Here is an 11,748-nt window from a genome sequence, read left to right as displayed (position 1 = left end):
ACATTAAAAAGCTCTCACTAAATAAAAACCTTCTACTGAAAAGGCTTGGCTGAGTTGGCTTGGCAAAAATAAGGAGCTATGACTACTCTCCATAAATACATCAGCAGATAAACACCAAAAACTATTTAAGTTAAAGGACAATGTTGGCTCCAAAACAAACCAGGAATGAACCAGCCACGAATTAACTCAAACKAGAAATTTAAATAAAGTTTCTAACCACTCAAAGGCAGTCAATTTCTGGAATAGCCTTCCAAGAGCAAAAGTGAAGGCAAAACATGGAACCAATTTGGAGTTGGGATTTGATTAGTTTGTGACAGAATGATCTGACACAGCATTTGGCTGGACTATTCCGCTCAAGAGTTTCCCTTCTAGATTTGTTTTCTGTGAGAAAAAAATATTTAAAGCTAAAATGTTCAAGCAGTTGCATCACACAGCAACCACCCAAGACAACACACATTAAAAACGCTACAGGTACCAGGCAGCACGCAGGATAACTGGGAAATTTATTTTGCTCTTTTGCCAGAACTATTGCACATGGCCTGGGAAAAAAATGGAAAAAAAAATAAGGAAAAAAAAAAATTGGAACAAACACTTGAAATCACCAGCAGTGCTGCAGGAGGATCTGCCTTGTAGGGCTGCAAGAAGGAAACTTCCCGATGGCAGCAGAGCTGCTGCCTTGGAGACAACAATGACTTGAACCACTCACAGCCACGCTGTGACTCTCCGCGTTTGTTCTCTGAAGAACAGACTGTTCTCTCCAAACAATGAAAAGGATTCCAGGTCAGGATGCAAAAATTATTATGTGCTAGTTCTCAGTGATTAAAGAGAGACTTGGAGATTTAACAGCCTGTTACAGTCAGTCTCCAGGAGCACAGGGGAAAAGTATTCTAGCCAGCAGGGGACAAATGACACCAAACTCCTTCTCCTGGGCTGCCCAGATCTGGGAACCTGCTGCTTATCAGAGAGTATGCAATGCTGACTCTAACCTCATCTGGAGGGATGAGAATCTCAGTCAAATTCAAGACTGGCAGTTTTCTTCTCAAATCCCTTCCCTTTCCTAACACACTCACACTTGTGTGCCCACAAAGCCCTTCACTTGCTGGGCTTAAYGACCAGAAAGGGCAGAGAGGATATATGCAACCATGCCAACCTTTAGAGAACAAACACCTTAACGGACAGATGAAAAAAAAAAAAAAGAAAAAAGAAACAAGTTACTATGCCATGATAGTCCATATCTAAGCAATGACCTTGTTTACACAATGTCTGAGATTTGTTATGCTTGTATAGGCAGCTGTAGGCATCGGTATATGAATATGAAATCTGAAAGTCTGTCACTGGAAAGCAAACAGGAGCATCCTATTTCCTGGGTGCGAGCTGAGCCCCGCCTCCACCAGCTCCCAGCCATCTCCTCGGCTGGGCCACTGAGAGCTTGGCACCRAGTGCCCAGTTTTTGCACAAGTGCTGTCTCGTGTGCTGTGCTCAAAGGTCTCATGTATGGCAGTGCTTCATCACCATGTCCTGCTCCTCAGGTTGGGATCAGGCCGGYCCATGGGCTTCTTAAAGATCACTAATTTCTTCTCAAGGGTAAGAGCGGATCCTCCGGGGCTGGTGGTTTGAGTTCAGTCTGTTTCTGAAAGAGAACAGAGGTGTCAGAGATGYTCCTGGCCTTGCTCCAGGTGGGCTGGGTGGAGAGGAGGGATGCAGGAGTGCCTCAGGATATGCAAAATCAGGAGCCTTGACAGAGYTGGCTACAAAGAAAGGTCAGCACCATTCAGAGTGGCCAGGAAACCCAAAATCCTTGAGGGAGATTTGCAGTTGGCTTTGCATCCCTAAGGAGCGATACACCCTTGCTAAGCACCTGCTGCCTCTGTGTCACGAGAGTCAACACGACCCCTCACTGTGGGTGCCATAAAGCCATGCTCAGAGGGCCCTAGCAGAGGCACAGCCACCTCCCCAGCACAGGCACAAAAGCTGGACCCCACCAGTCCCCAAACCTAGCAAAGAACACAGAGTGACACCCAGACCCCTCAGCTGCAGCAAGGGCATCCTCCGCTTCCTCCAAATTAGATGGGAAGGGAAGCAATGAATTTTACTTGATTTTCAGAATTATTTTTAAGGTCTGCAGCCGTGGCAGAAGTGTGTGAGAAGCTCCAATGCAAGGCAGTGAGACTGCAGAAGATCCCGGCTGGCCAGCAAGGGGCTGCGTGCGTGGATCACCGTGGGACAGGGCCAGCACTCGGCCATCCTCATCTGCTGGGAGCCCTGCCAGGGAGGAAGCAGCCCCCAGCTGCACTGCAGACAAGCCCACAGAGGGCTTGGAAAGCACCTCTCCTCTCCTCCACACACACATGCACACACARACACAGCATTCCAAAAGCGAGTCCTRGAGACTCCATGTCTCCTCCCTCCTTTGCAGCCTCCATCTTCACCACCTGAGCCTCGCTCCATGCCAAGCAACGATATTCACACCTGGAAAGCTGGCAACAGGAGAGGGAAGGACAGGCAATGGGTCTGTCTGCTGCTAGAGAGAGACCAGGTGGGGACATGGAAGGAGCCAGTGGCATAAGACAAGCAGCCAGGCCCTTCTCTGCCCAAATAAATCATTCCATGGGCCATCTTCCCACAGGGCAGGTAAAAGGACTGGACACTCCTGCTGGTTTATTCCAGCTTGAAATAAACCTAGCATTTGGCTTCTGAGTGGTGCCAGCACGCAATGGCTGAGGCAGGAAGAGGCAGGCAGGCAGCGGCACTTGTGTCATCCTGCCAGACCCTCCTCACCCTCCTTCCCTTACAGACGGCCCCTCACCACTTCCTCCGTTAAACCTCAAACACAACCCCCTCGGCTGAACCTGTTTCCCAAACAGGAGAGGCCCAGCGCCCCCGTTCCACCCCAAGCCCTCCCACGCCGAGGCGGGGGCCTTACCCAGCCGTGTGGCGGGCGGTGGGCCGGGGGCGTCGGGGGTCCCGGCGCTGCCCTCCCGGCCGCCCGGCTCCCACGCCTCGCTGCTCTCCGACGCCTCCGCGCCGGCTTCGCACGGCCCTTTCCGGCTGCCGGCCGCCTCGGGGCCGGAGCCCCTGCCCTCCTCCTCCGCCTTCACCGCAAACCACACCTTGAGCTGCTGGGCGCCCAGGCGGGCGCGCTCGCACAGGCCGGGCACGTCCTCCTCCCGCAGCCCCTTGTGCYTCTCGTAGTAGTCCTCAAGCACCTCCCGGCCGGCGGGGCTGACCTCCACCAGCCCCGGGGGGAACACCCCTCGCCGGTAGTTCTCATACCACTTCAGCTGCCCGTTCTTGTAGCCATAGCGGCTGTCCCCGAACCAGCGAATGACCTCGGCCCGCGGCAGGCCCGTCTGGGACACGATGGCGTCATACTCCTGGTTCGTGGGGCGCTGGGTCTGCACGAACATTTGCTTCAGCAGATGCCGCTGCTCGGCCGTTTTTTTGAAGTTCAGTTTGGTTTTGGGAGGGGAGGGCGGCCGGCTGGAGCTGCCGTCCCCCTTCTCAATTGCGCCGGTCCCCGGTACCTCGTTTTTGCCGTTGGACTCGGTCACTCGCAGGTTTTTCAGGTTGATTTTGATGGGACTCACCTTCCGCTCCGCTGAGTTCGGGTTGTTGCCGGAGGCGTCRACTGAGCCGTTTTCACTCGTGGCCCTCTGCTCGTCCGAGGAGTCTTCCCCTTCCCTGCCGCCATTCTCCGCCTCCTCCTCCTCCTGTTGAGCCGCCTCCTCCACTTTCTTATTTTCCTCCGCCACCTTCTTCTTTCTCCTCTCCGAGAACCAGCTGTCGATCTCCCTCCGTGTCATCTTCGTTTCCCCCCTCAGGCGGTTCACCTCTTCCTCCGCAGGAAGGGGATTTTGGGCAAAACTGCTCTCCAGAGCCTTCAGCTGCTCGGGCGCTCGYTCCTTGTATTTGGTCGGGGTGAAGTCGGGTGCCTGGTGCCACGACTGCCGCCGTGATGGGTGGTGAGGGGCTGGCGTGGCCGCCGCTGCCGCAGGGCTCAGCTCGGCTCCTCTGGCTGGGACGTCGAAGGTGATTTCGGGCAGGGAATCAAGAGCGCTGTCTCCAGGGAAGACGGCCCGGCCGCCTCTCACATTCCTGTAGTGGTACCTCCTGTCGCTGAACCATTTTCGGATCTCCTTGGTGGACAAGCCTGTGATCTTTGTCAGCCGCTCGACTTCAGCCTGGCCAGGGAACTGGTTTCTGCAGAAGCTGCCTTTGAGGGCTGAGAGCTGCTCGTGGGACTTCTTGTTTTTGTAGACATTGGGATCCAGGAAGGTCTGTGAGGAGATGGCAGGGCAGGCAGTGAGCAGCGACTGGGCGCTGTTGACCACCTTGACCCCGGTTGTGTTGCTGGAGCTCACGGTGCTGTGCTGTGCCGCCGGCTGTGGCTTGGGGACAGAAGTCACTGCCAAAGTGAARGAGGAGCTGGTGCCCTTCAACCCGTTTGCCATGATGGGCTGTGTGACCAGCAGCCCCCCCGTCCCCTCCGGCTGCCCCACCACATGGCCTGGTAAAGTTGCCTGGATAAGATGGGGAACAGTCCCAGGATTTGCAACGAGGGGTGTGTTCAACACTGTAATAGTGGGTTGTGGCACGGACTGAATAACTGTGTTGAACATCTTCTTCCTGGCATCTTCGATCTCCTCTGGCGACCAGCTGATGCCCTGCTTCAGCCTCTGCGCAGTGAACCAGATCTTCAGCTGCTCTTCTGGGTACTTGGTCACCACGGTCAAGTAGCAGAGCTCAGCTTTGGTGGGGTAGGGGAACTTGTTGAAAGAGTTTTTCAGGAAGCTGTTGGAGTCCATGGCGGCATTGTACGTGGGAATGCTGCTCAGTGGAATCATCACCTTGGGAAGGGACTTGGACGTGGGGAGCTGCTGATGCAACGGGGGCTGCTGCTGCAGCGACACAAGCTGTGCCACCCCCGCCTGCAGAACGGGCACGTTTCCTATGATGGAGCCATTCACTATGTGGGATGACTTTGTAGAACTTGCAGTGGGYTGGCTGACTGGCACAGACCCATTTGGGAACGAATGCTCTCCATCCTTCCCCTCTGACTCACCGCCCAACTGACTCGACACATTCTCCTTCAGCATGTGGATTTTTTTGGCCTCCTGYTTACCCTTCATTATCTTCATGATGGGGGTTTTGGTAATGATAATTTCRGACTGGCCATCTGCCCCTTCTTCAGGGCCCTCTCCCGGCAGGTCCTGGCTGCTGGTGACCTCACAGAGACTTTGCTCCACGGTCGTACGGCTGTCCTGCTTCACCACCCTCCAGACGAAGCTCGTCTCGCCGGCGTGCGACTCCGCGTTGTGGTGCGAGAGCCCTTCGTGGCTGTTGGCCAGGAAGCCACACCCGACACACGCGAACGCRGGATCTTTGCTGAAGTCTGAATGCTCAGTGTCCAAGTGCCCAAAGAACTGGTGAAGGTCCTGAGACCCGAAGTCACAAGGCTTGCAGATATAAATGTCACCGTCGGCAATGCTGCGGTGCCCGTTGGACAAAGCTCCATTATTGCTGTTGCTGGCCCCAGCATCACTGGCTGCTGGTCCTTCTGCAGGAGCCTCTTGTTGTGTTCCTTCACKATCATCTTCTCCAGGGTCCTGTTCAGTCTCCTGAAGCACCAGTGTTTTTACTGGTATCATGCAGGGAGTTGTGGATTTCCTTTTGCTAGCCATGGCTACAGTTGATCCAGAGGACTATTTTTCTTTCATTTAAATTAAATTCAAATTTAGAAAGCGCTATTGCAAGTGCTCTGTGGTCCAGAATCCAGCAAATTCATGATGTTCCAAGGAGTTGTCAAATGTTGACAAATGTTCATATTTGCCACTGAACCTGAGGATAAGGAGAGGGAGGAGGGATTAGTTCCCTTGGTATTGGACAAAGCCCTGGTATTTAACTGCTTCACTCAATAAATAATTTTTCCTCTTTCATTGGAAAAATCTAATTTGACCTTGGATTTATTGTATTTTCACACCTAYAACCTGTGAATTATCTGTTTAAAAACAAACACACAAACATGCCACTTTTACAGCATGCATCAAATTCTCATTTGAGGAGGAAAACCACTGAATTTTCCCCTCATCCTTCCCTGTCAAGACCCATCCTTGGTGTTTCAGCAGGGAGTGCAGTGCCCGAGTTCCCTGTGTGCCTCACACCGGAGGTGATACCAGCCAGGGTCACCTGGGAAAGCCGCCTGCTTTCCACCACAAAAAAAAAAAAGATGAAAAATCCACACATCCCCCACAGAATATTTCAATTTCTTCAAAATCAGCATTTTCCATCCATCCCATTTCTTGCCAGCTCAGAGCACTGTGCTGTGCCAAGAGTCTCTGCAGACACCCAGAGCTGCTGCTGGGAGCAAGGAGGCTGCAGTATTTTAGCCCTCCTTGCTCAGCAAGCCTGCAAAGCATTTGGGAGATGCCCTTCCCATCCTGTGCACAGTTCATTACCATTTCAACAGCAGYTCTGAGTCTTCATTTGGAGCTGAGAGAGAAGGTAAAGGCCCCAAAGCTCAAGAGCAGCATCACAATGTTCCTGGCTCCCAGCCTCCCCCTCCCACCACCTCCGCAGCTTTTGGCAGTCACACCGCCCCAACGCACTGGGGTATTCCCTAACAAAGTGTAACTTCTCATCAAGGCAAGCCCATCTTGCTGSGCTTGGGGTAACCAGAGATTTGTTACATTTAAAACCAAAACCGAACAAAAATAAACAAAACCCAAACAACCCACAAACAATAACTTTTTCTGTATTTCTTTTTCCCCTCTGAAGCTAAAGCAGAGCCTGAAGTGCTCCAGCCTGTGGAAGGCCAGGGTTGGCTGGGGTATTAGGCACAACCTTATTCCTGGCCTGGTGCAGCTTTCCACGTGCACAGCAAATGCTCYATGCCTGACATCGTCACCCCAGGGCAGTAAAACTGCTGTAGGTGGCACCAGGCAACACCTGCCTGGTGACACTTCTCTGTCAGCCTTTCCTACAGCAACTCTGCTTTTCTTTCTCTTCAAAAGAGGGATAAAATGGTATTTTTCCAGACTGCAAGGTCACTTGGAAGCATATGGACACACTGATTCATATTACAAAGACTCTGTGCCAGATTTCCCTGGGATTTACAGTAACAGCAACTGAGCTTTAGAAAAACACTAAAAAAAAATAAAAAAAAAAAAAAAAAAAAAAAAAAAAAAAGGGAAGACTTACCATCCTATGAGATGAGTCACAGAGGTAACTCCTATCAGTTACAGCAGTTGTGCACCGGCAGCTTTCTCAGATCAGATATTTGGAGCTGATCTCATGCACTGAGAAATGCAGATCAGGCAAATGCCTTGGTGGTGCTTATGCAATACCTCCTGTGCTTAGTTTTGTTGGTAGTTTTTTAGAACAGAGGAATGAAAGATCCTCATGCAAAAAACGGAAAAAAAAACTCAAATGGAGGAAGTTCAATTTCAAATGACCTCCCTAACTTTATTAGATTTTTTTTAAAGCTTGTTCTGAAAGCTGACATCATTTTTTCCAAACGGGAGAGCCTGGATGGCTGGCTCTGGCCTCAGCAACTCTCAGGCACCGTTTGAAAGACTGACGGGAAAACGTAACTTCCCGTTAATGTGGGCTGATCTGAGATTACAAAACAGTCCTGTAAATAGTGTTAGTCATCACTGAACTTGGCATCAGAAAAAAGTGCTTGCTATGCTGAAGCATCATGAAGAGCTAGAAATTATAACTTTAAAAAAAAAAAATCTATAAATAAACCAGGTATTAAGGCTGTGAGTTGGGTTTAGACTGTGTGGATTGCACATCTCAATACCTGCTTTATGCCACTCTCATCCCACCTTCTTGTGGTTAGTCCAGCCCTCTGCAGAGGGCCAGAAAGTTATTCATTAGCATTAGCAAGTGGAATATTTGGATGACTATGAATGGGCTGTGCTATTCAGAGGGGAACAGCATCCATTTGACACCAATCCCAAGATCCTCATTTTTGATGCTAAGTTAAATATTACACAGTCTAGCAGGGTGCAATGACCTTTCCAAGACAAGTCAATTAGGGAATAAACAGTAAGATCAGCCTGAAGGCTACAAAATACTGCTTTAAAGGCTGAGAGGAGATTCATGTCATGGAAGCAATGGTAAAAGGGAACACTTAATTCATTTTATCCTGCAACTTTGACACAGGGAGAAGCCACTGGGCCCTCTGCAAGYTTTTTCCTTTCCAGCAAACTCCAGAGATCCAGCTCCAGAGTCTCCATCACTGAGCCAGCTCCAGTCCCTGACAGATCTGACCCAGTATTTATGGAGTTTCCAGATAGCAAAAAGATGATTTTTATCTGCCAACAGAGTAGATTTGATACAAAGCAACGGCAACACACAAAGACCCCCATTGTGCCATGTTAACAAAGTGCCTCTTCCGAGCACTCCATCGCTATTATTTTGGGTAAATGTGAATGGTCTGACCCACCTACAGAGAACCTAAAAGCTCTGCATTTCATTTACCAGCACATTTGCATCAAACTCTGTGATCTCTCCAACAACTTTCCTTAAAAATGCAATCAAAGGAGCCCCAGCCGCCACAGCTCTCCTGCAGGGCTCCAATATTAATGCCACCTGAGAACACAGATTGCAAATTTTAGCTGGAAGTGAATCACGGCGGCAATTTACTGGGGAAAAAAAATTAATCAAACATACTGTTTGTCCATTTCATTTCCATGGAACAGTTGCATAACCACATGTTGGGAGCGTGTTTTATTCACTACTCACCTTCTGGAATGCACTTAATACTTTAATACACCATTAATATATAAAAGAATGAATAATTCACCRATTTTCCCCTCATTTAAGTAAGAGAGGCTGTTCTAATGGACAGGGTAAATTAATGGCAGAAAAATKAATCAATTTTTACRATTGATTTACAATTGATCTCAATRTATATACCACCACTGCAGATGCCTCAGACCCATCTGCACAGCCATGAGTGAAGAACTCCTTGCTCCAGTTCATCACAAAATAATACATAGGAAAYAGAGACATTAGCAGAACAGAAGAGTTACCTGGCAGCCAGGAAGATAAAGTTATCATACCTAAAATCACAGTTCCTATTTCATTTACAGCTGCTGATTTCATAGCTAGGTAGYAGAGAAAGCAGGACAAATGTCCAGTGCACCTAAACCATCCCTGCTGCTGGAAATTTGAGAGAAAACTGACTCAAAGCAGAGTCTAATCAACTCTGTGCCAGTGATGCTCACAGAGAAACTAATGCTGGAGGGAAAKGTTGCAGCTCCAGGTACACAACCAACCCTCTGCAGAGCAGCTTTGCCTCCACTGAGGGAAACAATGCCCAGACTGGTCACAGTGAGCTCTGCAATAGCAGAAAATTTACTTCTGCAGAGATTAACAAAGGGAGGTTTCGAAATCTGCACTGCTGAGTATGAACTTTCAGCTTTTTCCAGCTTGGCTGGATATAACTGGTTTGGTTTTAAATGTTTCACTGAATTAACGAGTTAGGTTGTTAATGCAAAACATTCACTGCGTGCAGCGCCAAGGTCCCCAGTTAGAAGATTAATTTTTTTGTGACCTTTTGCAAACCTCGCCTAGAAACAACAAYCAGAAAAACCCACCAGGCAGCAGCACCAGCCAGGACACAGCAGCTCCAGTCCCACTGGCCAGGCACAGGAATACAGGGACAGCTGCCCTCCCCTGCCCCCAGCCCCTGGGTGCCAACGCTGACACCAGGGACAGGGCTCCATGGGGACACAAAGGATGGCTACGTGCTCTGTGGGCTCTGGTGCTCTGCTGAAGAGGGAATGCTCCGTTAAAGTAAAATGACATGAATAAAAAATTAAATTTAAAAAAAAATTCAGCACCAAAATAGAAGTAAAATAACAGTTTTCTCAACACTTTCAGTGCCTGCTAGGCAGGCAGACACGCTCCCCAGGTCAGAAACAAAGTTAATGTTTCTGTCTCATATGGAGCCAAGCACAATATTGGCACTTTAAATAAAAGCGGTTTGTTTTTAAGTTGAAACTCCGCAGGCCCCAGCTGATAGCATCATATGAGGGGGAAAAGAGGAAAAAAAATCAAAGGAGTGAAGAAAAGTCGATGTTTTTGAGTTTTTGCCTCTCCCCTTCAGGCTCTACCTCCAGCCATGGTCAGAAGATGCAGTGCTGTCTTTAGGAGTTCCACATGACTTCCCAATCCCTCTGTAATTAGCAAGGTCATTAAAAAATGATCCCTGTGGCCAGCACAAGCACCCAAACCTGAAGGCTGAGCCCCCTTCCCCTTCCCAAACATCCCMCTGTGTTTGACAGCAGGTCCCACCAGCATGAGGGACACCCAGTTTCCCTGCAGCACTGGGGCCCAGCTCAGTAGCCTGCACTGGGTGCATTTACCTGGGTGCTGGGGAAGGCAGGAAAAAACACGTCCATATATGCAGGGTACAGCCCCAAGCCCACCCTGTTGCCAGCCATGGCAATCCTGGGAKTCTTCCCCTTTGTCTGGGCATTAACATTCCTTTTTCTTTTGGAGTCTGATCTTAGGAAGTCATACAGGAGTTTCACCATTTTGAATTATTAATTGCACGTCCAAGGGGGCTATTGCTAATCCATCCCAGGGACACACTATGTGGATGGACATCTCAGCAAAGAGAGGACAGATCACCTCTCCAGAGAAACTTCCAAGGTGTGGATGGGACCTCTCTGCCAGTTGTGCCAGCACGGCTCTGTGAAGAAGAAAAGGCAAGATCTGGCAGGGCTGAGCTCCTCTGTTCCCGGTGTGTGGCTGTGCATCCCAGCTTGCTGGAGTCCAGCATCCTCCCTGAGAACTCTGCAAAGGCTGCAGCTGGGAGGAAGTCACAGRATGGGAACATCTCCAGCAGCCTAAAAATGCCAGCAGCAGAGCATCACATGGTACATATCCCCATGCCATGCCCTTGCCCAGGGCTGGCACCTGGAGGTAGCATCTGCCACCCAGAGCCTGGTTCATAGCCCAGACCAAGGGTGTGACACACTTCATTCTTTGGGGTTTAACCCCATTCAGGACTGCAAGTTCCCACCAATGAGCAGTTAATGAGATGTCCCCCTCTAGAATAGGCTGGTACCACACAAACTCTGCAGGCACTCAAACCTCAGGTGATCTCAACAGGAACAAGCAGAGCCACCAGCAATACAATAACCATGGCCCCAGAGAGGCCACGCAGGCAAGAAAAGCCTCTTCACRTCTTATTATTTCACACTGCACGAATGTACAAACACACGCACAAATTTCAGCAGTTTGGAGCTTCAAGCAGCATCACAGTCAACATTTGTACTAAGGAACAATTTCTCTTTATGCCAAGTGGTCAGGGTGCTTTGTAGCTTAAGCCTGGCTTTGAAACSGCGGGTACAGTCTAAATGCAGTGGGAGCCGGTTGACCGAACAATCGTATTCATTCTCCATTCCTTGGCAGGCCCAGAGCAGAAAAGCGTCTTTTCCATTTAGACCAGTTAAACAGAGCTATTCATTAAAATTTCACCCTTCTCCAAACTKCTGGACTTCTCCATTTAAAATCTGCCTTTAAGAGAAGCCCTCTCTCCTCCACCCCACRGTGCTCTCATCTCCCTGTCTCAAGTAGTCACCCATCTCTGAGCTGTGTTTTTGGGTTGCTCTTGTGCTCCTGCARCAGCAGCACCTCGCCTGTGTGCTGGTATCTGGGCAGAGGCTGCCTCAGCACTCAGGGACTAATGGCAATTATCTCTGCTTTTTTTTTTTTTTTTTTTTTTTTTTT

The 11,748-nt window shown here is 49.6% G+C and overlaps 1 protein-coding gene across 5 annotated transcripts in view; it reads right to left on the bottom strand.

Annotated features, from left to right (window-relative positions):
* Positions 1-1,562: 1,562 nt before the first annotated feature.
* ZHX3 (zinc fingers and homeoboxes 3) overlaps positions 1,563-11,748 on the bottom strand; it is a 40,943-nt gene continuing 30,757 nt past the window's right edge. For 4 of the 5 annotated variants that reach the window (XM_057378393.1, XM_057378391.1, XM_057378392.1 and 1 more), the window contains 2 exons: positions 2,924-5,838; positions 1,563-1,630 (listed from right to left, as the gene is read on the bottom strand). In XM_057378393.1, the coding sequence (XP_057234376.1) occupies positions 1,620-1,630; positions 2,924-5,681 (2,769 nt within the window). In that variant the 5' untranslated portion in view covers positions 5,682-5,838 and the 3' untranslated portion in view covers positions 1,563-1,619. Of the gene's footprint in view, positions 1,631-2,923; positions 5,839-7,197; positions 7,581-11,748 lie in introns of those variants that run through there. The other variant, XM_057378394.1, reaches the window with a different exon arrangement.

The sequence above is a fragment of the Malurus melanocephalus genome, unplaced genomic scaffold (assembly GCF_030028575.1).
Source record: "Malurus melanocephalus ecotype Western Australia unplaced genomic scaffold, MMel_1.1 scaffold_356, whole genome shotgun sequence".
Classification (NCBI taxonomy): Eukaryota; Metazoa; Chordata; class Aves; order Passeriformes; family Maluridae; genus Malurus; species Malurus melanocephalus.
Note: the sequence above shows the minus strand (reverse complement) of the source record. Positions and strands in the feature narration are given on the sequence as shown.